This window comes from Poeciliopsis prolifica, unplaced genomic scaffold (assembly GCF_027474105.1).
Source record: "Poeciliopsis prolifica strain line A6 unplaced genomic scaffold, Auburn_PproV2 SCAFFOLD016, whole genome shotgun sequence".
In the NCBI taxonomy this organism is placed as follows: domain Eukaryota; kingdom Metazoa; phylum Chordata; class Actinopteri; order Cyprinodontiformes; family Poeciliidae; genus Poeciliopsis; species Poeciliopsis prolifica.
This window is the reverse complement of record NW_026562391.1, coordinates 1,156,611-1,182,754: the sequence shown is the minus strand read 5'-3', so window position 1 is coordinate 1,182,754 and position 26,144 is coordinate 1,156,611. Positions and strand designations below refer to the sequence as shown.

Sequence of the window (26,144 nt, the reverse complement as noted above, 5' to 3'; positions counted from 1 at the left end):
AAATTTTGACCCCATTTTTGCCATTTACAGCCTTGGTATTTGATCGAACTCCTCCTAGGGATTTCGATTTATCGGCTTCAAACTCGGTCAGTCTGTTCATAAGGCATGTCCCATCTAAAGTTATCAAAACGGTGAGTTTTTGAGAATGTTGAAGGGGGGTTAGCAGGGGTCAAAGTTCACCTACTCGCCGTAAAAAAATAAACTGCTATATTTCCTACACAGAAACTCACAGAGGCACCAAAGTTACTGTGATTGATCATCATCGGGTGTCCTACAATACCCTATGGTCGAATGATGACATCACTTAGGCCACGCCCCCTGAGAACAGGAAGTGTAATGTTTTACTGTCAATGGTCGCTATCTGACCCCTTTGACCTCATCAACATGAAACTGTGCCCAGACACAGAAGACATGTTGGTGTTGAGGATTCTAATCCCGACCAGCTACGATGGAGCAGGTGGGCGTGGCGGCATGGCAAAGTGACCTGTAACACCATCGCCATACGTTTGGCTCTCAATTCCACATTTTTGGGCACAGCTGCTCCAAACTCACAAGGATGGATTCCCATCAACTCCCCGACAGGAATCCATCACAATATTTGGAGGGCGTGGCCTAATTTCTCTATAGCGCCCCCTAGAAACAGCAGCCCATAGGTTATGTTGTTATTAATTATTTAAATATACATTATTATAACTTTTTATATATATAAGTTTATTTTGTGGGTTAAAGTACAAACATTCATTCATTTTTGCTAGAAATAATACAAACAAAGTCATTCAGCAAAATTTATGACACAGCGAAGTAAGAACACACTGGGGTCAGTGTTGATGGAGTACCACTGGCACCTTGTGGCGATATACTGGTACTGCTAGTGCAATACCAGTATTGCCCCAGCAGGAGGCAGTGGTACTCCATCAATGAGAAAACAGATCGACGCTACGTAATAACAGTCAGCCGGCGACAGCTGGAGCTGCGAAGTTTTTTCCTGAACATTTTGCCTGCTTTTTGGAGCCACAGAACTGGACTACGCTCAACATTTTGCTTGGATTTTGGAGTTGCTAATCCGAACCACGCTTTTGAGCAAGAAGGCTCTGTTGGACCGGAGTTGGAGAAGTTTAAACTGAGCAACAGCTTCCGCGGTGCGGGCGGAGGCGCTGAAAACTGCGTGAGAGCTTCTGTGGTGGCTGGCGTGAGGCGGCGGTTGCTCGTACCCCGCGGTGGCAATAGGCCGGAGCGGCGCTTGGCTGCGAGGGCCGTTCGAGGCTGCTTGCAGCTTTAATTATTATTATTATTTTTCTTCCCACCTCTTTGGGGGGCTTTTTGGGGGCCTTATCATATTGGAAAACTCACCAAACTTGGCGGAGGCCTTAAGCCTGTTTAAAAATTTGATTTTTAAGGTCATCACAAAAATCCCACAAGAAATGGCTCAATAGCGCCACCTAGAAATTTTCAAAGGACCCTTTGCTATTCACTTACTTTATCCTAGAGACATGAAATTTGGTACACTTGTAGAGCTCACCAGGACGCTCAAAATTTACAATTAATGTCATAGTGCAAGTATCACAGGAAGTCGGCCATTTTGGATTGAAGGTCCAATTTTGAGGCCATTTTTGCCGTTTACAGCCTTCGTATTTGATCGAACTCCTCCTAGGGATTTCGATTGATGGGCTTCAAACTCGGTCAGTCTGTTCATAAGGCATGTCCCATCTAAAGTTATCAAAACTGTGAGTTTTTGAGTATGCTGAAGGGGGGTTAGCAGGGGTCAAAGTTCACCTACTCGCCATAAAAAAATAAACTGCTATATCTCCTACACAGAAACTCACAGAGGAACCAGAGTTACTGTGATTAATCATCATTGGCTGCCCTACAAATACCCTATGGTCGAATGATGACATCACTTAGACCACGCCCCCTGAGAACAGGAAGTGTCATGTTTTACTGAGAATGGTCGCTATCTGACCCCTTTGACCTCATCAACATGAAACTGTGCCCAGACACAGAGAACATGTTGGTGTGTTGACGATTCCAACCCCGACCAGCTTTGATGGAGCAGGTGGGCGTGGCGGCGTGGCGAAGTGACCTGTAACGCCATCGCCATACGTTTGACTCTCAATTCCACATTTTCAGGCCCAGCTGCTCCAAACTCACAAGGATGGTCCCTGATCTACTCCCCTACAGGAATCCATCACAATGTTTGGTGGGCGTGGCCTAATTTCTCTATAGCGCCCCCTAGAAAACTTTAAATGATCAGCCCCAAGCCATGCTTTAACCTACAATTACGAAACGTTGTACACATGTGTACCTTGTCAGGACTTACAAAAAAGTCTCTTGGAGCCATGGTCGAAACCCCACAGGAAGACGGCCATTTTAGATTGAAGTTCAGATTTTGACCCCATTTTTGCCGTTTACAGCCTTCCTATTTGATCGAACTCCTCCTAGGGATTTCGATTGATCGGCTTCAAACTCGGTCAGTCCGTTAATAAGGCATGTCCCATCTGAAGTTATCAAAACGGTGAGTTTTTGAGAATGCTGAAAGGGGGTTAGCAGGGGTCAAAGTTCACCTACACGCCAAAAAACATAAACTGCTATATCTCCTACACAGAAACTCACAGAGGCACCAAAGTTTCTGTGATTGATCATCATCGGGTGTCCTACAATACCCTATGGTCGAAGGATGACATCACTTAGGCCACGCCCCCTGAGAAAAGGAAGTGTCATGTTTTACTGTCAATGGTCGCTATCTGACCCCTTTGACCTCATCAACATGAAACTGTGCCCAGACACAGAAGACATGTTGGTGTATTGAGGATTCTAATCCCTACCAGCTACGATGGAGCAGGTGGACGTGGCGGCGTGGCGAAGTCACCTGTAACGCCATTGCCATACGTTTGGCTCTCAATTCCACATTTTTGGGCGCAGCTGCTCCAAACTCACAAGGATGGATCTTCATCCACTCCCAACAGGAATCCATCACAATATTTGTAGGGTGTGGCCTAATTTCTCTATAGCGCCCCCTAGAAAATTCTAAATGATGATCAGCCCCAAGCCATGCTTTAACCTACAATTACGAAACTTTGTACACATGTGTACCTTGTCAGGACTTACAAAAAAGTCTCTTGGAGCCATGGTCTAAACCCCAGAGGAAGTCGGCCATTTTTGATTGAAGTTCAGATTTTCATCCCATTTTTGCCGTTTATAAACCATTTCGGTAATTTGCCACTTGGGGTCAGTATTGCTCCACAAATGAAACAGCAGATAAACAGGATGAAGAACAATATCAGTATTTCGCCAGTAGGTGTCAGTGTTCCTCCACCAATGAGAAACAGATCCACGGGCGGATGGGCGTGAAAATTTGTAAGAGCGTTGCCATGAAATTTCTAAAAGGATAGAAATGTCTCAGATAATTTTTGTTGAATTAAATCATGCAGTAAATGTAGCGTTTTCTTACTTCTTACAAACCATTTCAGTAATTCGCCACTCTGAGTAAGTTACTCTAACAATGAAATAGAGTGCTTTAGAAACACAGCTGAAGATGATGAAAAATGACAAACTGCAGTACTTCGCCATGTGCATACGATCGGCTGTAAATGACACGTGGATCATCCGACTGACGCCAAATTGGATACGTATGACCTTTGTTGACCTCTAAAGAGAACAACAGCATTGAAATATATTTTGACTCCACTGCGCGTCCTACATTAATCCGCCAGCTATATTTCCTCGCTAAACCAATGAATCTGCACCACATTTTTTGCATCGTCAAGGAGCGCCTCCGAACGCATCAGTGCGTACCGCCTGGTGGACGGGCGCGGAAACTGCGCAACAACTTCTGTGTTAGCACGTGGCCAGCGTTGATGGAAACTGAGCAACAGCTTCCGCGGTGCGGGCGGAGGAGCTGAAAACTGCGTGAGAGCTTCTGTGGTGGCTGACGTGAGGCGACGGTTGCTCGTACCCCGCGGTGGCAATAGGCCGGAGCGGCGCTTGGCTGCGAGGGCCGTTCGAGGCTGCTTGCAGCTTTAATTTCACTTATATCTAATAGAAAATAGACCAAATATACTTGGTAAGATTTTGTACTTGGATGGAGTTCAGAACATTGTTCTGACATTGTTCACTGTCAGAACAATGTTATTTTTTCACATTTTTGTTTGGTGTAATTGTTGTCCTGTACCATGACTGGGATTTTGCAATATTTGGGGAAAAAAAAGAGAGAAAACTTTAAAATGATTAGTGTTGAGGTTTGATCAGTCGAATAATATTTCAGTTCTGATATACAATTTATGCTCTATATCTGTGCATATAAGAGAAACATTTGCGTAGATCTTACAGAAGCACAACAAATCTTGTCTGCTGCATCCAACTCTGCCATATCTGATCAAACGTGTGTGTGCGTACGTGTGTGTGTGTGTGTGTGCGTGTGTGTGTGTGGCATAACGTTGCTCTTAAACAGCTTGGCTGATGTCTGCAAGCGGGATAAGTTGTGCTTATGTATGCAGAAGGTATATTTGCCAGAATGCACCAGAGCTGCTGTCAGAAGTAAGGGAGGTGTGTGCGTGCGTGTGTGCGTGCGTGTGTGTGTGTGTGTGTGCGTGTGTGTGTGTGTGTGTGTGTGTGATATGCAGGGGGTTTAGATGGGTTAAAAAAAAAATCAATCGCCAGGAGACCCACTTCCTATCCCCGTTGCTGCGGCAATGCCGAGATTCCATCAATGAGCAGCGGTTGCGTTTCCTAGGCAACGCTTGTGAATGAGAGCAGATCGGTAACCGTGGAGACTCTGCAAAAAGAGAGGAATCGCCGGTTGCCATGGCAATGCTGTGAACAAGGAGAGACCGGCCAAAGTGAAGGGAGCATGTGACCTCTGATCTTCATCAGGGCTCTGCATCGTCATCGTCAGGCGTGGCTCTTCATCAGGACGGATCAGAACTGAATAAGAAGCAGCACAAAGGCCTCACTGTGTCATTAACGCAATCATTTCTATATGCACCTCCCATCGGCTGCATTGACTGGCCTTACTGCCCGGAGCTCCACCTGATCCTAACTTATCAAAATCAAATCAGTCATGATGCCAAAATGTCAAACTTTATGTCCATATGAAGGAAAGTCTTCACTTTAACGGCCTTGTTGCTGAAAATGTGATGTATGAATAAAATGACCTCACCTTCACTCGTGCAGACATTTGAGCTTTACTGACCTTTTTACGTCAAACAACAGTGTCGTAGCATTAGCTTGTAGCTTTAGCACAGCTAGCATGTGGCGACCACCAGCGTTAACTTTTTCCCTGTCCGTCTGTCTCATAGGGGAAATGCTTCTGTGTTAGCATTACTGGCTAAAGAGGGTCGTGTGTGTATTTTTAAATGTTTTTTTTTCCCTGGCTGTGCTCACCCAGCGTCTCCTACAGCAGTCTGACGACTTGGGCAAATGTTAGTTTTTCAGTTTGTGTCGATTTTGAGGTAAATGAGGGTCTGAGGATGAATTCTTTTTCTAGTATCAGTTATGTCGAGATATTGATTATTTTGATAACGTGGTGGGGACAGCAGACATCTCTGCAGGTTCTTCAGAGGCAAGTTGTTAATTCAACGATGGTGTGTTGAGGGCAAATAAGTCACAGACAAAACAAAACGTACAAATTAGCGTAGTGCACAATGGAAAACAAAGACTGGCCGTGTCGAAGTGTCTAAGTAGGGTACCTTTAGTTTCTGAGATGAAATGTTTGTTCAGTTTTCTTTCTGTGACATTTGAGAAATTCACAGTAGTGAGATTTTCAGCAGGATCATTTAATTTTAAGAAAAGCAAATTAGAGATCGTTAACTATCATGACATCTGTTTTGTATTTCACAGAAGCGTTGACTAACGTCTTATTTTGTTGGAAGTCCATCCATCCATCCATCCATTTTTTTTCAATGCCTGCTTAATCTTTAAAGGGTTGTCGTGGTGAGCACATTCATTTCCAAGGCCTACTTTATGGTTATTACAGTAACCGTGTATTAAAGATGATAAGATTTTAAATTTTATTAGTGTACAACACCTGGAAAAAATATTTTCACTACGTTATGTTAAAAAAAATACTGACTTAGTAAAAACATTTAATCAGTTTGAAGGTGATGGTTCATGGGGGGGTAGCCTTAGCTCGGTGCTAACCTGGATTTCCTCCAGTCAAAAAGTGTTGCCGATGAACCCGGTGGCCCCTGGTAAACTCCCGTTTTACACATGCGGAAAACTCCTGGATGGTCAACACACTGTTAGCAGCTGCAGCGCGGTTTCAGCAGGGCCTGTGCTGCTTTACAGGGTTAACAGTTTGGTGTTTCCCTGCAGCGTGAGCCTCTGTCATCACAATCCAAACACCTTTCCCCACTGCAGAGAAAACCCGGCCTTATTTCATCTCTGGAGTCTCTCTGTTTGCCTGCTTCAGCTTCTCTTAAGAGCCGCGTCGTCTCTCCTTCTCAGCAGTTGGATCTAACACTTTTGACACACAGGACTATCACTCCCTTTCAATCTGTTCACTCTTTTTCACGCTCTCCGTCTCTTAAGGGGATGCCGCCTTTCTTTCTTCACAATTGGTATTTCATTAAGGACTCTGGCGCAGTCTTAAAGGGACAGAGCTCCTCCGTGATATTTTGTGTTTATATCTTCCCTTTTATATATATAAAAAATAAAAGCATTCGGATGATTATATTTAAGCCCATTTTGAAGTACGCCTTTAAAAGAGAGAGAGAGATACATGCCAGCTACTGACAGGAGGAAACATTCAGCCATCTGTCTCCACAGCATGCTTAGTGTAGCTTAGGTCAGTGAGGAAAAAGCTTCAGATTTTAATAAAGTGGACAAAGTGAGGCCTTTCAAAATAAGAGTTTAAGGTGCTGTTTTGTTTTGTTATGTGTAAAACCAGTGTAATCGATGGACAGTGTTCACCAAATCGTCACAACAACATACCCAGTGGTTTTTTAAAATTTGATTTGCAATTGTATCTTGTGCTTTTAAGCAAGAGCTGATTGTTTTCATTTAATATGACAGTAATACATAGGGACGCTAAAAACTACAGGCCTTATTTCAGAAACCTTCCTCACACTGATGAACGTATTCTAAAACATGACTTTTGTAAGACTGCTGATTTTTGTCTTATTAGGATTTCGTTTTCTAACAGCAACATAAGAGGAAGATATATAACGGCATTCGAAATATTTATTCTCATCTCGCCGCCGTGATCAGCTATTTATTGTACGCGTTTTAGTTCGTTTTTGTTTGAAATCACGTTTGAAACAAGAACGCAACTCAAAGTCCTTCAAAAGGTGCGATAGAAATGATCATCATAGAAATATTAAATTAAAACACAGTAGAACTACAGTACAGAAAAGTGAAACCACTGTCAAATTGCTATTCAAATGATTTCCAGTGGATTCCTCAAGTCGATACATTTTTGTTCTATTCCTCTTATTGCTGTCCATCCATTGCCATTTTCATAAAGTTTGTTACGCTGAAGTAGGATTACGGAGTACTGCGACATGTACATATATTTTCTGTATGTTCTCTTGTCCAACATTTGTGTTGTCGCCGAACCAACACAGAAAACCTGCGGTTTGGTTTTCTGCTGCTTACATCTCGTATCGAAGAGTTTTTGTGTACAAGCTGTTGCTGTTGCACCTCCCAAAATCACCAGATCATTTTCTTATCTCGCAGCACAACCAGTTCATTCGTTACATCGCCACCGATGTAGAAATTCAGTAGTTGACATTGTACGTCTGTTTATGAGCGGAGTAGTTTGGATTAATGACGCTTCTCTGCCTGTTCAATCATTTCTCCTTCAAACTCCTGACAGCTTCAAGCAGAAAAGAGCAAAATAAATCAAAGAAATCATTATGGTGACACTTGCAGTCATAAGCCATCACACGTTGTTATCTCTGCTTTGTGTGCTTTCAACTATACCTAACATTACATTTTTCTTGCACGTCCTCTTTATGTATGTATTGTCCATTATTATCTGTGGAAGTTCTCTCTCCACGTTTCTCTTCCCGTTTTTGTCCCCGGCATACTCTCTGCTCCATCTACTGGCCACGGCCGTGCACTGCGGGCTGGTTCGGCTGTTGCTAGGGACAACTGCTTCTTGAAGAATTGAGTTTGTCTGGCGGCAGGTTGCTGCACACGTAGGCTTTGCATGGACCCTAATTAGAGAAGTACAGCATTTAAAAAAAAAAGAAAAGAAAAAAGCACTAAAATGTGAGTAAAAAGGAAGATTAAGTATTGGAAACTAATAACCGAACGAATGTGACGTCGCTTGATCCAAGTTGCCTTTGAATTTCCCCCTCAAGCGCACAGAAACACAGAAGCTGCTTCAGGAAACACGAATCGCCCTGGTGTCGTGTCAGAGCGATGCACTCTGGTCGTTTCGCTGAGGACTGGTCTGTTGAGGCTCGCAGCATGGCCTTTAACTGTGGCAGAGGAAACGAGTGGCTCGGCTGCCATGCAGTGTCTCTAAATAAATGACCTCTTATTGGAATGAGCAACCAACCTGAAAAGAGTCAGGGTGGAAATCACAGAGAAATGTAAAAAAATAATAATCATTTTTAAAAAAGGCATAAAAGACAGGAGATGAGAACATGCAATTAAGTCAGGTTTCTTTAAAATCCCAAAAATATAGATTATTTTGTGTGAAGATGTCTTCATTTTGAAAATGTGGCACTTATTTTATTCTTGAGTTCAAACTTGTATTTCATTTGCAGTCTTATTGTTTAAAATTGTAACACATTAAACAGCCTGCACTACAAAATACAATTTAATGGTCTTGTGTTAAATTATAGAAAATATTTACTTTGAAACTGTGTTTAATAATGCATGGAATGAGTTTAATAAAACTTCCTATAACAGGAAGTCTTTTACTCACTTCTTTATGAAATTCACATAAACCTCAATTTGTTTTATAAGGATTTAATGTGCATAGCAGTAAAGTGAGAAAGATAATTGCACATGTCGTTCAAAATGTTGTTGAAATAGAAATGTAGAAAGTTTTTCATAGGTTTTTAAGCTCTGCTCGGTAAGTCGATACTTCAATAAACATTTATTTTTAAAGCTTCATTTGTGTAATCTCTACACAAATGAAAAAAAGGCAAAAATGGAACAAAATAGATTTTAAATGAGTATGACCATCAAAACAATCTTCAAACTTTGTGTATGACCTCCAAACTGGATAAACAAAACTTGCTCCACTTAATGGCAAAAATGCCCAAGAGATCTCTTCACAGAATTATAATTCAAAGATCACGTTGTCCCGTTTCCAAAACCCTGAGTTTTCCTAAAAGATTGGAACAGGAGCAAATTGCAACGTTCAAGCAATTGAATTAAAACCAGTCGTCATGAAGACGAGGAATGTCGTCTACATGGCGACTAAAATCAAACTAAAAACTTTGATTTCAGTCGGTCGTACCCAGTGAACCAACAGAACCACTGACAAGGTACCGCCCTCATTTTTGTCTTGTGTTTGTGCAGAATTCTGTCGTCTGTGGGGTCTCAGCTGGACCTGAGGACGCTCCGAGCTGTCAGAGTGCTGCGGCCCCTGAAACTGGTGTCTGGAATTCCCAGTAAGTTGTGACTGATTTATTTTTATTTCTAATAGAAAAAAAAAATACCACATCCAAAAAAGGAAATTTCCATTTCCGTTCACCTGATTATGCATGAGCTGCCGACATTTAGCTTAACTATTACCTTTATATTAAATGGATTTAAGCAGTTTTATGACGTTCGTTTTCTTGGCTTAGCTTTCTCCCTGTTTCCAGTCAATACGTAGAGATTTTAGCACCGGATACGCTGGAGTATTGATAACATAGAATAATACGGCTTACGTCACTGCAAAGAGTCACCTATTTGAACTTCCTCTTGGTGTTTTTGTTCCAAACTTCTTCTGAGTATTTCCCACTGTCATCCAGGCCTGCAGGTGGTGCTCAAGTCCATCATGAAGGCCATGATCCCCCTGCTTCAGATCGGCTTGCTGCTGTTCGTGGCTATCCTTATGTTCGCCATCATCGGCTTGGAGTTCTACATGGGAAAATTCCACACAACCTGCGCTGATCCCGTTACGAGTGAGCGCAAAGTGAAAACGAGAAGTAACCGTGTCCATCATTGGTCCGTCCTCGCGCAGCCGTGCTGGACAGATGGCTAACAAAAACAAAACTTCAGGCGTTGATTGTGTTCTGAGCTTTTATGTAAAACTGAAAAAAAGAGCATAAAAATATATACATGAACATCGTAAATACATATTTGGTCCTAACATAAGCATATAAATAAAAGAAAGCTCATCAAATGACCGTGTTGTGGGTTTAAGCCGTTTCCGTACATGTCTGACACATAAAATTCCAATTAAATGCGTTGACGCTCAAGCTTGCATCATGAGAAAATGTGAAAAAGTTAGTGTTGTAGAAAAAAACTATTTCCAAGCACTGTTCAGGTAAAGTCACTCAGTCGGGTTTATTCACAAATTGTGCACCACTCAGAGAGATCATAAGACAATCAATAATCAAACCAGGCAGAGACTACGCCTTGGTTTTAAACAAAGATAAAGGATCCAAAGCATTGGAAATGGTCTGGTTCCCACACAACTGTGGGAAACAAACTTCCAACCTTGTACATGTAACCCAAATAGCATTATCATGGTGGGACCAGAGAAGAACTTTGAATAAACATATAACAATGCAACTAGCAGACGTGACCTTATTGTAATTTTTCCACCACATTTGGGATATAAATGTTTGTTTTTTTTTGTAGGAAATGTACAACATAGTACATTTTCACAGTGCATATAGTGCTGTGAAAAGCATTTTTGTCAGACTTAAATAATCCATATTGCCAAATAAATGTTAATATCAGCTCCTTCAGACTAGCCAGCAGCAATTAGCAAACGCTTGGTGTAACTGTTATCTGCTGAGCTCAACATAGGAGTTACTTCTCAGGGCAACGCTGGTAAAGACGTTATTAAAAGGTTAATAGAGGAGCCATGTTGCAATAACTTCCTGAAGGAAGAGTTTCAGAAAGAGCAGGAGCTTCTTAAAGAGACAGAGGCCCAATTTCAAGGCGTGGAGTTACAAAGTTACATTTCTTTTGCGTCACATTTGATATGTACACCATTTTTATAGCAATTGATGGTAATGTTGGTCTTTTGTCCCTCTCTACCCAGAGGAGAAAGTGGAAGATCGCCCATGTGGTCCCAAGCCACCCTCCAGATTGTGCCCCAACGACTCATCGTGTGAAAGTGGCTGGATCGGACCAAACTATGGCATCACTAAGTTTGACAACATCCTGTTCGCTATTCTGACAGTCTTCCAGTGCATCACTATGGAAGGATGGACAGACATGCTCTACTACGTATGTCTAAAAAAAGAAAAAACAAACACTGAGCTCAACTTTTCTTTAAACAAATAAATGCACTTAAGTTCTAAACAAGCCCTGAAGATTTCATTTCCAACCAGCCGCTCCGCTAATATTTGAACTACTTCTAAGATTCTGCAGCAATCACCTTCTTGTTACTGTTCTGGAAAATAAATAGGCCAACAATTTATTATGTCTTTCTAAAACTTAACAAATGTTATCAGATTTTTTTTTCTCAAATCTTTTAGCTTTGACCCAAATGCCAAAATATTTAATACATTCTCACCACTACATCTCCTGTGGTTTGATTAAAAATCTAAATGAAAAAAATAACAAAAATCAACGTAGTTTGGAAAATTGTCGAAACACTTAAGACATTTGCTTGTTTTAGACAATTCAGGCGTGCTATCTGTGCAGAATCCTGGAAAAAAGAAAAAAAGACTCAAAGAAAATTGGAAAAACAAAACAAATTTGACTCCTAAAGTGAGTTTTAGTTTCACATTTTTCCTGAAAAAGATCTTAACTGATCGTATCAGCATTTGGAGTGGCATCACAGCAATAGGCATTATTGAAATAGAATCTGCTGATTGTATTAATTTGGCGCACACTTGCGGATGCGTGAAAATAGGAGTTTGGTTTAAATTTCTTGTGTCTAAATGAAAAACAAAAATGTCAATTGAAATCGCGCTTAAAAACTTTATCCAAATGTATTTCCCCGTCTTTCCTCGTTTTAGTCAGTTTGACCTCTTCTCATCTGCCCTTTTCTTGCTTTTAGACACCATCCCTCCCATCCCCCCTTCCTCACTTCCCTTTATTCAGCTCCCTATTCTGGTCCGTCTATATTTAACATCTTTTCTGATGGATGAAGCCTGACTTCCACACTCACACATGCAGTCAGGAGGAAACCGATGAAAGTTTAATAGCCGTGTGGCAGCCCGCATTGTGCCATCTGGATAAAGATAAACCTGACACATGCACACAAACACAGGTGACAGATCCATGTTGGGAGTTTAATTTAAAAATAATTAATTAATTAATTTTAAAAAGATGAGTTTGTTTAGTGGTGGAGGTAAGCGTAAGTCATGTTTGCATCCACAATCAAATGAATGCGAGTGAAAAATGAGCTGCAACACAACACTGGAGAAAGGCTGTGATTTATTTTCCCTGAATAAAAAGAGAGCACCTGCTTTCAGGTTTGTTTGTACCTTTAAAATTAACGACATGCACGCAAAATCAACACATCTGGCATCTATTGTAAAATGTAATTTATGGCTTTTTTACGCTCTGCAAACTTTGTTATATTTCGGTTTCCCAAAGGGTTTTGATTGCAGTTCGGAGGGACTTGACTCTTGTCACATAAGACGGACAAAAAGTTCAGGAAACCTGTTGGTAAACATTGTGAAGTAAGGAAACGGTTTCAAACGCTGGACTGAAACGCCCCCTGGTGGGTAGAAAACTTGGTTCAAAACGTTTGTGGACAAACATCGCCTAAAAAAAGTTGAGAACAAAACGCCCAAAACGGAAAACATTGAAAATATTTGACGATTTATAAGAAGCCCATGAAATTTTCCACCTCTACTTTAGATCAGACCTGGGAAAAAATTCAACCCAAAGCAGACACGTTTTGTCCGAACCCAACTTCCCAAGTAAACGCAACATATGATTGTTAATAAGCTGCAAGTTTAATATGCTTAGTAGTGTCTTTTTCCTGTGTGTATCTTTTAACGTCTTCCAGAGCCAATTTGCCTCTTGTTGTAAGCGCAGGATGAGTAAAGGGAGAATCATCAGGGATGTGTGATTGATAGGAGGAGAGCAAAGTGTGGCCACATGCGTTTAAACCTCCTACTTCTCATGTCAAACCAAAGAAAGCCACTGGATCTTTTGTTCCATAAGAAAGCTTTGAGATTACACAGCAAGTTTCATGAAACCTGAAATGACACGTTGCTGAATCCTTCGTGTGACTTTTCTCCTGCAGAGCAACGACGTGGATGGCAGCATGTGGAACTGGATGTACTACATCCCCCTCATCATCATCGGCTCCTTCTTCATGCTCAACCTGGTGCTGGGCGTACTTTCAGGGTATGGCCCGACCTCTTTCGACCTTTAGCCTTGCGAGCGACTTCCGCGTTGCTCCCGTGCACTTTGTGACGCCGCAACGAGCGGGGCAAGAGAGAACGTGACGTAAAATGTTTCCACAGTGAATTTGCCAAAGAGAGGGAACGGGTGGAGAACCGGAGCGAGTTCCTCAAGCTGAGGCGGCAGCAGCAGATTGAGCGAGAGCTCAACGGATACCTGGAGTGGATCTGCAAAGCGGGTCAGTTCATGCTGATGGACACGTTTCATTCCGATACGCTTGGCTCCGACTACTGCATTTACATCTGCTACTCGTTCACTTTTACAGAGGAGGTGATTCTGGCTGAGGAAGACACCACGGGGAACTTTGATGGTAACTGATTGTCTTTTCATGTTTTGTTTTTCTTTTGCTGGTTTCACCTCCAGAGCTTTGAGAGATGATAGCAATTTAGAATAAGAGAACGTGGTGATCACGGCATCAAAATGTGTCCTACAAACGCAACAGATTTCTTTGAACAACTTCTGACGTGTAACTTTTAATTGAAGGTCTCCAAGAGATGACACCTGAATCAATGTATCGTGTTATTGGAATAGCGACGAGTTATTCAAATGTGGAAACAAGTTAATAAATGTAGCGTGTTGTACGTCAGCCAGCGACAGACCGTGGGAGATGCGAGAGACTGACATTTCAGAAAACAGTGGGATGAATAATCAATCTTCATTTCCTGTGTCTCACTAGGTTCGAGACGAAGGCCAACCATCAAGACCAGAAATAACAAAACAGAGCTGTTGAATCAAGAAGAAGGAGAGGACAATGTAGGAGATGCAGTAGGTGAGGAAAATGAAGAAATGGTGTTACACATGTCATAACTTACGTTTTAACAGAATTTAAAAAGACGAAGAAAAGAAGCATTTGTAAAAGTTTGAAGTAGTTTTTGTTTTTTTGGTTATCTTTTGTGAATGAAGCTCTTGATGTTTTCACAAACTGTGGATGATGAAGTTTGTGGGCTGCCATTTGTAAAGTTCGCCCTATTTATGAATGCCACAGTTTCAAAGTAAAAGCACAATTAAGAAGCTACATGTTTAGCTTCAAGCTAAGGCAAATACTTAACTGCAGAGTAAATTTTTAGCTTGCAAGCTAAATACAGAGCTTCAAGCTACATATTTGATCTCAAACTAAATATGTAGTTGAAAACTAAACATTTGGTTTGCTAGCAAGGTAAATATTTATCCTCAACATTAATATTTAGTATGTGGCTAAATATATTTACCTCTAATCTAAATATTTAGTTCAATGCTTCTCTTTAGATTTAGCTTGAGCTAGCTTAGTTTAGCTAGGTTTGCTAGCTTAGTCAGGAGCTCGATGTCTAGTAAATTGACAAGCTAAATACTTAGCTTTAGGCCAAAATATTTAGCTTGCTAGCTAAATATTTAGTCTGTAACACTTTATTCGACGCTAAATATTTACTTTGAAACTTAATATATAGTTTGTCAGCTAAATATAGAACAGCATAGTTAAATATTTAGCATTAAACTGTGACATTTATAGTTTAAAGCTAAAATATAAATGTTTCAATTTAAACTTATTTCATTCATGGTAAAATGTTATTAATTTCACCATGACTAAATAACACAGTGACCCTATGGCTGAAGCCTGATGACAGGCTACATGACCCAAATTATTGCTGTCACTTTGTTGACTGTGTAACTTTTCCAAACGCCAGCCCCTCTGAGTTGTCCTTCTTGCCACTAGGATTTGCTCGCTCCAGCATAAAGAGTGGTAAGGACGGGGCGAATTACAGTAAAAAAGAGCGACGGATGCGATTCTTCATCCGGAAGATGGTGAAGACGCAGGCCTTCTACTGGACAGTGCTCTGCCTGGTGGGCCTCAACACCATCTGTGTGGCCGTGGTGCATTACAACCAGCCAGATATTCTGTCCGACTTTCTCTGTGAGTAAACGCACAATCGGCTCTGGGTAACTTTTCCCCAGCCGTCACACTTTGGTCACAAAGCACACAGCTGCTTTTCCCAGCAGCGCAGCGCTCGGCGGTGAATCAGTTTTTAACGTGCAGTTTGAGATACTTTTCACTTTCATTGTGCTTTTGTAGATTTTTCTTACTTTTTGCTTACATCGCTTGCCTGACCTGGTAAATAATCCAGATTATTTACTGTGTAGTTGCGCTGCGGTTTTGTTGGAACTGACATGCGAGACGCATTCAGCAGAATCACCTTGTTGTCTCTGGCTGCTATCCAACACCATTAGCATATGAAGCTGGAGTTCCTTGTGGAGTCTATTTATCAACACGCTGTCATATACTCTTCCACTCACGCCACTATTGACTTATACTCATATTAGTCTTTGTCAGATACTCATGCAGTCTCCTTTCTGACTGTATTCGTCCCCTCCTCTGCTTTTATTTGCACTTTCTCTCCGTTTTCCTTACATTTGTCTCTGCCTTCTGCTACTTCCACTCCCTGTTCAACTTTTTTCCCCCTTTTTCTACATTTGTTTCTCTTTCCTCTACAAACATCACACCTTCCTTACTTCTCCTGTTCTTCTCCCCTCCTCCAGTCTATGCAGAGTTCATCTTCCTCGGTTTGTTCATGTCTGAAATGCTGATCAAAATGTACGGTCTGGGCATCCAGCCCTACTTCCACTCCTCATTTAACTGCTTCGACTGTGTGGTGAGTGCCCCGACGTGCACACAAACCTACACACACACTCGCTTTGTGTAAGGGCTCGTATTTTTAGAATGGATCAGGTTTAAGTTTGTTCATATTTAGCTCCAACCGATGCTTCAAAAGATGTCACCAGTGTGTTTTCAGCTAAATGTAGCCTATTTTACCTGTCCTGCTTGTGAGTTTTGTTTTAAAATTCCAGCCTCTTCCAAGGAAAAATAACACATCCACTCTAAGGTGGCATATATTCAACACAGCAGAGACTTAAATCTCACAGCAACGAACCAAGAATGATATTTCTTTACCTCATTCTATTCTGTGCAGATGCTCTGTCTGCGCCGTTTAAGATTCACTCACCACCGAATGAGAAATGCTTGAACTGAAACAGCGAGACCCAACTTTCAGATCATTTCAGGTCACAAATGTTTGACCGCTTGTAGGGCACTGAAGGTTTATTGTTAGATGGTGAGTTGATCCTTAAATATGGGATAAAAATAAAACCTCAAAGCAACAGTAACACTTCCTGTTCGGTTTTGTCACATACACTTAAACATCAACTGACCCTACTTCTAGTTAATTCAGGTTATGGACGTTTTGTCACCTGAACATTTATTAACTTAATAAGTAAGTAATACATTGTGCTTTATTTAATTTTGTATTTATAAATGAACTGACTCTACCTTCTCGGTTTTTTTAACTAATATTTTGCCACTTTGAGCAGTGAATTTTTATCAGTAAATTTTTATGATACAAATAAATAAAACAGCGCATAAATGTCACCGTGAAAGTGACATATCTTATTTTACCTGCGGTACTTTTTTTCCATGCTTACGGATCTTTCAATTGAATTGCCTAAGAAATATTTTACCATTTTACTGTATATCCCACTTATCCCGAAAACTCAAAAGCTTCAAAGACGTTACGAGTCCGGCTACATTTTCTCACACTTAGTAACTCGATTCATACACATGCACGGCAAGACAGGAAGCAGCTTGTAGCTGGTTAAACGTTTCGCCGTCCTCCGTTCCCTTCCTCTAAATGACATGGGAACAAGCATCGCAGCAAAGAAGACGTGGAGGATTGCCAACTAGTAATTAACTAAATACTCCTCGTTTATTACAATTAGAAACGATGCAAGAAAATGACAATAAATTCATATCTGACTGTTTCTAAGCAGCAGATGTTTTAAGCACATCTAAGACTAAGAAATAAAGTTGGTAGATTTTGATCAAATTCAACTAAAGCACGTTTTTTCAGTCACCTGGTTGGTGGGTTTGCTTTCAGATTATAAAGTATTTATTAAGTGTGTACACTGTTCATCTTCACTTGGAAAAGTGCAGCAAACATAGAAGTTTGAGTCTGCACATCTGAAACACTCCGGATTTATTTGCACTTTAGACGAGTGGAGACGATTTGCACTTCAGCTGAATGGCAATTAAAATAACCAAAGTGAAGATGTATTGTTTGTATTTTCTGTGTGTGTGTGTGTGCGTGTGTGTGTGTGTGTGTGCGTGTGTGTGTGTGTGTTTCCAGGTTATTGTTGGTAGCATCTTTGAGGTTGTGTGGGCCACCATAAAACCAGGCACATCATTTGGAATCAGTGTGTTGCGAGCTCTCAGGCTGTTGCGTATCTTCAAAGTAACCAAGTGAGTAAAGTAAAAATCCTTCATTATCCAGATTTCACTTTAATTTTCTTGTCTGTTCAACTCTTGTCAAATTCTTCTCATATACAAGCAAACTGAGAAAGACGCCTGAAATCCCACCGGCGGGATCAGGAAGCTTAATAGATTTGATCTGTTCTTCTCTCCGTAGATTGTTTCCGTAACGTTAGTGGTGTTTTGAAATTAGAGATCCAAAATCTACTAATCCAAAGGGTAGCAAATCTCTAACAGACGTGAGCAGATGCTGTTCTGGTTTTATGAAGGTGGACAGACCTTGAGTTTTCTCTCCCTGGAACATTAACTGTTATCGCCCTAAGGAAAAGGTCACAGGAAGTCCTGAAATCCAAATGATCCCATATCAGGGTCTCACAGGGACAGTAAGAACAGAGGACAAATGAAAACTAAATATATTCTAGTATCAGAAGTAAAACAGGTTTGACTTAGGACACAGTAAAACAAAAAACAAAGAAAAACAGAGAGGGCAAAGTAAAAAGAGAACGCAGGTTGAAAAGGTAGGTTACAGAAACTTCTGGAGAAGCAATGCGATTAAGGCCAAAACATCATGGGAATATGTTTACAGGGCAGAATGTTCCTTTAACAGAGCTTGTTCTTTTTCATGCAAAAATTGTATGTAGATTCCTACACTGCAAAAATGTGCTTAACCACAGAACAAAAAAACATCCTATTTAGACTATTTTCCTCATGCGCTTCGATTTCTTCTTCTATTTTTATTGACAGGCTTTTTTATTTTTCTCTACAACTCCTTAGCATCTCTGCTTCCTCAACACTGAATCACCTGCACCACTCTGACCTTCCTCTTCCTCTTCCTCAGGTACTGGGCGCCGCTGAGGAACCTGGTGGTTTCGCTGTTAAACTCCATGAAGTCCATTGTCAGCTTGCTCTTCCTCCTCTTCCTCTTCATCGTGGTCTTTGCTCTGTTGGGGATGCAGCTCTTCGGAGGACAGTCAGTATCGGTGCAAACTCTACATCTTCTTCTGTTTTGGGAGTTGTTATTAATTCAGAATTACTTCTTACTTTTCTCCCGTCAGATTCAACTTTGAAGAAGGAACTCCGCCTACCAATTTTGACACATTTGCAGCAGCAATCATGACGGTGTTTCAGGTGAGAAAAAGCAAGTTATGACGTCTTTTTATTACATACAGTAAGAAACATTTATGAATCATTCGGAGATCAACTTAAAAAGTTTCAAAGTGAAGAAAATACAACGCAGGCCTTGGTGGAGTTATTTTTGTCAAGAGCGTAACATTAACAAAGTCTTCCAAAGGCACCCATATCCCCTGAAATCAACATTTTGTTAAGCAGCAGCCACACAGTTTAATGCATTTTATTAAGATTTTACATAAAAATAGCAAACGATTTACTTTCCAGCAGCATGACGACTTTAAAGCGTACAGCTGGAGCTGCAGTGGAATGGCTCAACTCAAAATCACACAAACAAAAATCTGCCTCGGTCAGCCTAAGTGCAGATTAGTTTACCTTCTTTTGTTTTTTTATTTTTATGTTATTGATGAAGTGAAGTTTTCTCTCCTCCTTTCTCTGTAGATCCTGACAGGAGAGGACTGGAACGTGGTGATGTACGACGGCATTGAATCGCAGGGAGGAGTGAACAACAAAGGAATGGTCTTCTCCATCTTCTTCATCGTCCTCACACTCTTCGGCAACTGTATCCTGCCCTCGTGCCCTCATATGCTAGCTACGTTTATTTTATTAAAAACATGTCAGTCAACTTGTCATTTCTACAGTTTAAAAAGAAATCAATTTGACATTTTAGTCATATGTACGTATAGTGTGTTCTGCTTTTAAACTTCATTTTGATTTCAGTTTGGTTTAGGAACAATGTATATATATATATATATATATATATATATATATATATATATATATATATATATATAGAGAGAGAGAATGAGAATGAATCCAGAAGGATTAACCGGCTCTTCTCCACTCAACCAGCTAAGGTGTACTCTCAATGGCAGGGTAATAACAACAGAGCAGACCCACCAAGGCTGGAGACTGAACAATACTGGAAAGGCATATGGGAAAGGGAGGCGTCCCACAACAGCAATGCACAGTGGCTGATCTCTCTACGAGAGGACCACAGCAACCTCCCTGAGCAAGCCCCGGTAACCATCACTGTGACAGATGTTCAAGAAAGAGTCTCAGGTATGAAAAACTGGACAGCACCAGGGCCTGACATGATCCATGCCTTCTGGCTAAAGAAACTCACTGCCCTCCATGAGCGACTGGCAGCCCAAAATGAACCAGCTGCTACAAAGTGGGACTCACCCTGAATGGTTAACTGAAGGGCGGACAATCCTAATCCAGAAGGATCCATCACAGGGTCCAGTCCCACCCAACTACCGACCAATAACCTGCCTCCCCACAACCTGGAAGCTCATGTCAGGCATCATAGCGGCCAAGATAAGCAAACACATGGATAAACACATGAGCACGGCACAGAAGGGTATCGGTGTAAATACCAGAGGAGCCAAACACCAACTCCTCGTAGACCGCACAGTTGCCCGAGACTGCAAAACCCGACACACCAACCTGTGCATGGCTTGGATCGATTACAAGAAAGCCTATGACTCAATGCCGCATACTTGGATCATTGAATGCCTAGAGATGTATAACATCAACAGGATTCTGAGAGCCTTCATTGCAAACTCGATGAGGCTGTGGAAAACCACCCTTGAAGCCAACTGCAAACCACTTGCACAAGTGTCCATCAAATGTGGCATATACCAAGGAGATGCCCTGTCCCCGCTACTGTTCTGCATAGGCCTGAACCCCCTCAGCCAAATTATCAACAAGACTGGCTACGGATACCGACTCAAAAATGGGGCCAACATCAGTCACCTCCTCTACATGGATGACATCAAGCTGTATGCCAAGAGTGAGCGAGACATCGACTCACTGATCCACACCACCAGGATCTACAGCACTGACATTGGAATGTCATTCGGACTAGAGAAATGTGGTCGGCTGATCACAAAGAGGGGGAAGGTGATCCGCACAGAAGGAGTCTCACTCCCACAAGGAACAATAGCAGACATAGAGGACAGTTACAAGTACCTAGGTATACCACAAGCAAATGGCAACCTCGATGAGGCCACAAGGAAAGGAGCCACAGCTAAATACCTCCAACGAATAAGGCAAGTCCTGAGAAGCCAGCTCAATGGCAAGAAACAAAATCCGTGCGATAAACAGCTATGCCCTGCCAGTAATCAGATACCCTGCTGGAATAATCAGCTGGCCAAAGGAGGAGATGAAAGCCACAGATATTAAGACTAGAAAGCTACTAACCATGCATGGAGGGTTCCATCCCAAATCCAGCACCCTGAGACTGTACACGAGCCGCAAGGACGGAGGCAGAGGACTAGAGGAGTGTGAGAACCACTGTCCAGGACGAAACAACTAAGATCCATAAAATACATCAGGGACAACGCCTCAACAGACAATGTGCTCAGTGAATGTCTCAGACAACAGGGAACGGAGGTTGAGGTGCCAGAGATACCATCATGGGAGGACAAGCCCCTACATGGGATGTACCACCAGCAAATACCCAAGTGGCTGATATCAGTAAATCCTACCAATGGCTGGAAAAAGCTGGACTCAAGGACAGCACAGAGGCCCTCATCCTGGCCGCCCAGGAACAGGCCCTAAACACCAGAGCAATAGAGGCCCAGATCTACCACACCAGACAAGACCCAAGGTGTAGGTTGTGCAAGGAGGCCCCTGAGACAGTCCAGCATCACAGCAGGGTGCAAGATACTGGCAGGGAAAGCGTACATGGAGCGACATAACCAAGTGGCAGGCATTGTGTACAGAACATCTGTGCAGAATATGGACTGGAAACCCCGAGATCAAAGTGGGAAACACCCTCAAAGGTGGTGGAGAACGCCAGAGCTAAGATCCTGTGGGACTTCCAGATCCAGACAGACAAAATGGTAATGGCGAACCAACCAGACATTGTCGTAGTGGATAAACATCAGAGGAAAGCCGTTGTGGTAGATGTAGCAATACCAAGTGATTGCAACATCAGGAAAAAGGAGCACGAGAAACTGGAGAAATACCAGGGCCTCAGGGAGGAACTGGAGAGGGCCTGGAAGGTGAAGACCACAGTGGTGCCTGTGGTCATCGGGGCCCTCGGGGCAGTAACCCCAAACTGGAGCAGTGGCTACAACAGATCCCAGGAACAACATCAGACATCTCAGTCCAGAAATGTGCAGTCCTTGGCACAGCCAAGATACTGCGCAGGACCCTCAAGCTCCCAGGCCTCTGGTAGAGGACCCGAGCTCAGAGGATAAGAACCACCCGCGGTGGGTGAGAAGGGAATTATATTATTAATTATATATATATATATATATATATATATATATATATATATATATATATATATATCCCTAGCTTTTTGAAATGTAGCATCAATATTTCCCTGACTCCCACCACAGACACACTGCTGAACGTGTTCTTGGCTATCGCTGTTGACAATCTGGCCAATGCCCAGGAACTTACGAAGGTACAGAATCCCTCAAATAAATTTTGGATTTATTAAGTGAATTTTTTGCAGCTTCGCAAAATAATTTCTTCACATCGTAGATCACATATTCATGCCAATGTGACAAACCTACACAGAATTAGCAAAACATATCATCTCCTGACTCTTTGTTTTGGCATCATCTGTTAGTTTTGACCAATCCTTCTCAATTTTGTCATCACATTTAATAATTTCACATTTATTTCTTCAGCTTAATGTGTTTTGTTGTGTCACGTATGTTTGTGTGTTGCTGACTGGAACAAAGTTTTGAAATTTGAAACAATATTTCTCTGATAGGACGAAGAAGAGCAGGAGGAGGCAGCCAATCAAAAGACGGCACTGCAGAAGGCTAAGGAGGTGGCAGAGGTCAGCCCGCTGTCTGCCGCCAACCTGTCGATTGCTGCGTGAGTACGCGCCCTCACATGCAAATAATCACACAGATACAGTATGTGTGAAGGTTTTTGTAAAATGCAGGTGCGTCCAAGTAATTTAGAATGGTATTGATTTTTAATTTATTTCCGTAATTAAACAGAAAAAAACTGAAGCTATTAATGACACTATCAATTGCAAAACTGATCCAAAAAGAGAATCTATGAAATATTTTCAAGAAAATTTGAAACACCAGATCCAACAGAACTCAGTGCATATACTGTGTAGTTTGGGCATGATGACATTTTCTTTTTAAATAAAAATAGGTTTTTAATTGATCTTAGTTATTATTCATGTTTTGCAAGAAACTGAATATCACTGAGGCCACATTTTTACAAGCATGGCCATTTTTATAGGAATTAATTCCTTCACATACACAAAGCAAAGGTCCCTTTTGTTACTCTTTTGCTGAAGTGTGATGCACATGCACAGGAAAGACATAAACCACGTGAACCGCTTGTCCTTTGCAGCTGCCTGCCATCATCAGTGATTGACAGCAGGCATTCACAAACACACAGCGCACTCTCTCACACGCAAAGTGACACGCCGTCCTATAAAATATGATGAATCGTTCGCGGAGTGAAAAGAACAGATTCAGGGCTTTGTGGCAAATAGAAAAGTCTAAACTCCGTTCCCTGCAGAAAAGAAACGCTGACATCAAAATGGATCTCAAACAAACCTGCCGCCTCCTTCAAAGTCACTTTGGAGACTCTTCAGGCCCTGTAGTTAGTTAGCCGAGGCTTTGACTGCAGGATTTCATGCAGCTTGCTACTTAAACATTCACAATCTGCTTCCGTGGAAAGATTAACACATTTTTACCTTGGGAAATTAGTTTTATATTGACATAGAAGGTCACATTTTTTAAGGTACCTTTCGCATGTTGCATATTTCTACTGTGATTCTCCAACCCTCTTAGATTTCCAGTAGATTTTCAGCCTTTTATTTCACAGGTTCTGTGCAGCATGCAAGCACGTCTCGTTCAGTCTCGCCGCGCTTCACACACTTGTCCATTCCGACACTCATCTTCTAATTCAGATTTACCATCCCCTCCTGGATGTCTTCTGTCTTTTGTGACTTTTGTTTTCCTCCTAAATTCCCCTGGAACATTTGTTTTTGTTTACTTCATCCCAATTTCTGACAACAGGAAGGAGCAGCAGAAGAACCACAACAAGATCAATAAGTCCGTGTGGGAACAGAGAACCAGCGAGATTCGGCGGCAGAACTTGATGACAAGTCGTGAGGCTCTCTACAATGAACTGGAGCAGGAAGACTGGAAGGTGGGAGAAGAAGGAGAGGAGGTAAGTACCCCGCTGTCTTCTCCCACCAGAAGCAACTTCTGTTGATTTAAAGTTAAATTTTGAGTTTATTTTAACAACTTATCTTGGAATGTTTGGTTCTGACCTGCTTTTTAGCCACCGTTCATTCTGGGTCATGCTGGCTCCACAGATGTTATAATTCCAGGGTGTAATATCCCTTTAAGCTTGTGAAAAATTGCTGCCATTGCGCTGCTATCTGGGACAACCTGAAGCTGCATTATTAAAGTGGGCCACGCTGAGGAAGCCAGAGACCCGCACTCAAACGCGGCAGGCTACTCAAAATTGGAGCGGGTCAGAAATGAATCCGACAGTCAGCCGGGCGTGGCTCAGCAAACTGTATGAAAACATGACAGTCTGTTTACGTGGATCATAAAAAATGCTGCACTACCTTTATCACTTACTGTAGCTTCAAATCTGTCCCATTCTGGGTTTGCATGAGGCTGTTTGACATTCAGTTAACCAAGGAGGAAGGAAGTCACCCACATGATGTGATGATTCTGGTGACCATGACACACAGAATACACGAAGGGAAAATGGTTGCATTACAAATCCCTATCAAATCTAGCAACATGTGTCTCAGTCTTTGTAACACCCTCTGCCGTCCTTCACTGTGTCTCAACGACCGCCGTCAGCTATGCTTCAGGTTCACAGATATAAATTCAAAGGCTGTTATTCACACAAGAGCTGAGAAAGAGCATTTGGAGGGTGTGCTCTACATATGTGATGGCATCACCAGGGGAGGACCGATGCTGCTGATGATGAAGAGAGCCACACTGGTCGTACTCATAGTGTTGTTGGCCGTCACAAGGTGTGACTTCAAGGTTCCTCTGATGGTTAGTTGGGGTACATTAACAGTAGAGTGTTACTGTGACTCCTGCCACAAGTTAAAATCTTTCTATGATCAATTTGCCCAATCTTTCCTCAGTCCAGCATGTGTTGGATCAGGTCAGGTATCATCTGCGACCCAGTGCTATTGCGCTAGATCTCAAAGGTCAATTGATATCTTGTGCAATACATCTCCGTTGTACTAGTTGTAAGATGACTTGCCTGTTATTCATTGATTTGATATTGTTGTCATGCCATCCAGTCACTTGACTTGTTCAGTTTTATTTAATTGACTCAAACATCTGAAATGTGTTTTTCAAAACTAGATATGCTTTTAGCATTCTGAGTGTTTCATAAACCTCTTTACTCTTTAACCCCACTCAGGTGTCATTCCCACGGAAACCACGTGGCGATGTGAAAACCCACCTGGACAGACCATTGGTGGTAAACCCGCAGGACAATCGCAACAACAACACCAACAAGACCCCACCCGGCGAGCTGCCGCTAGATCAGCAGTATCGGCGGCAGGATGTCGATCACTGCCGCCGCGCTGCTCATCACTGCCACTACCACCGCCATCACCACCAGAGATACACCAACCCGGACGGCGTGGATACAAGCCAGCTGATGGACACCGACATGGGGCATGGTTTCAGCTGCACATCTCTGGGTAACGTCGAAGGAAACGTGGAGCGCCACGCGGATGAAGAGAAGCACAGCCACCAGAGTCATCGGGGCCATCGGCACAGGAACAGAGAGTGCAGAGAGGCTCGCAGCGTTTCTCCCCGTCATGGCAAAGGAGCCGACGGCAACGGTGAGGCGAGGAGGTGCAGGCAACACCGCAGGGCAGCCAGGGAGGGGGATGAGGGCAGAAGACATCAATGCAGGGCAACAGAGGGAGACGGAGAGAGAAGCGAGGAAGAGGGTGGACAGAAGGCAAGACGTCATCGGCACTGCAACCAGGAACGATGCAGGGGACATCGTGTGAGAAAGTAAGGAAAAGGAAGAATCTATTTTTCATGCAGGAGTCTGGATGTACAATTCCAGTGTCAAATTCAGTCCTTATGTCCGGTGTCTTACATGACATTGTTACGGTTGTCTTGGTTCAAAACACCTGAATCTATTAATTGGTTACTTACTTCTGCAGAACCTCATGACATTGCCAGAAACATCTAACATATTCAAGATGCTGGTCCTTAAGGACTGGTGAAGGACCACTATGGTTTTATTGAAACTCTTAGGCCTTATAATT

The 26,144-nt window shown here is 42.2% G+C and overlaps 1 protein-coding gene across 17 annotated transcripts in view; it reads left to right on the top strand.

Annotated features, from left to right (window-relative positions):
- cacna1ab (calcium channel, voltage-dependent, P/Q type, alpha 1A subunit, b) overlaps nucleotides 1–26,144 on the top strand; it is a 130,102-nt gene that overhangs the window by 50,353 nt on the left and 53,605 nt on the right. For all 17 annotated transcript variants that reach the window (XM_055041318.1, XM_055041332.1, XM_055041319.1 and 14 more), the window contains 17 exons: nucleotides 9,475–9,566; nucleotides 9,912–10,064; nucleotides 11,156–11,343; nucleotides 13,322–13,425; nucleotides 13,545–13,660; nucleotides 13,748–13,792; nucleotides 14,159–14,251; nucleotides 15,173–15,370; nucleotides 15,994–16,106; nucleotides 17,634–17,746; nucleotides 18,594–18,725; nucleotides 18,811–18,883; nucleotides 19,325–19,445; nucleotides 22,237–22,304; nucleotides 22,620–22,726; nucleotides 23,896–24,049; nucleotides 25,277–25,884. In XM_055041318.1, coding sequence (XP_054897293.1) covers nucleotides 9,475–9,566; nucleotides 9,912–10,064; nucleotides 11,156–11,343; nucleotides 13,322–13,425; nucleotides 13,545–13,660; nucleotides 13,748–13,792; nucleotides 14,159–14,251; nucleotides 15,173–15,370; nucleotides 15,994–16,106; nucleotides 17,634–17,746; nucleotides 18,594–18,725; nucleotides 18,811–18,883; nucleotides 19,325–19,445; nucleotides 22,237–22,304; nucleotides 22,620–22,726; nucleotides 23,896–24,049; nucleotides 25,277–25,884 — 2,478 coding nt within the window. The remainder of the gene's footprint in view (nucleotides 1–9,474; nucleotides 9,567–9,911; nucleotides 10,065–11,155; nucleotides 11,344–13,321; nucleotides 13,426–13,544; nucleotides 13,661–13,747; nucleotides 13,793–14,158; nucleotides 14,252–15,172; nucleotides 15,371–15,993; nucleotides 16,107–17,633; nucleotides 17,747–18,593; nucleotides 18,726–18,810; nucleotides 18,884–19,324; nucleotides 19,446–22,236; nucleotides 22,305–22,619; nucleotides 22,727–23,895; nucleotides 24,050–25,276; nucleotides 25,885–26,144) is intronic.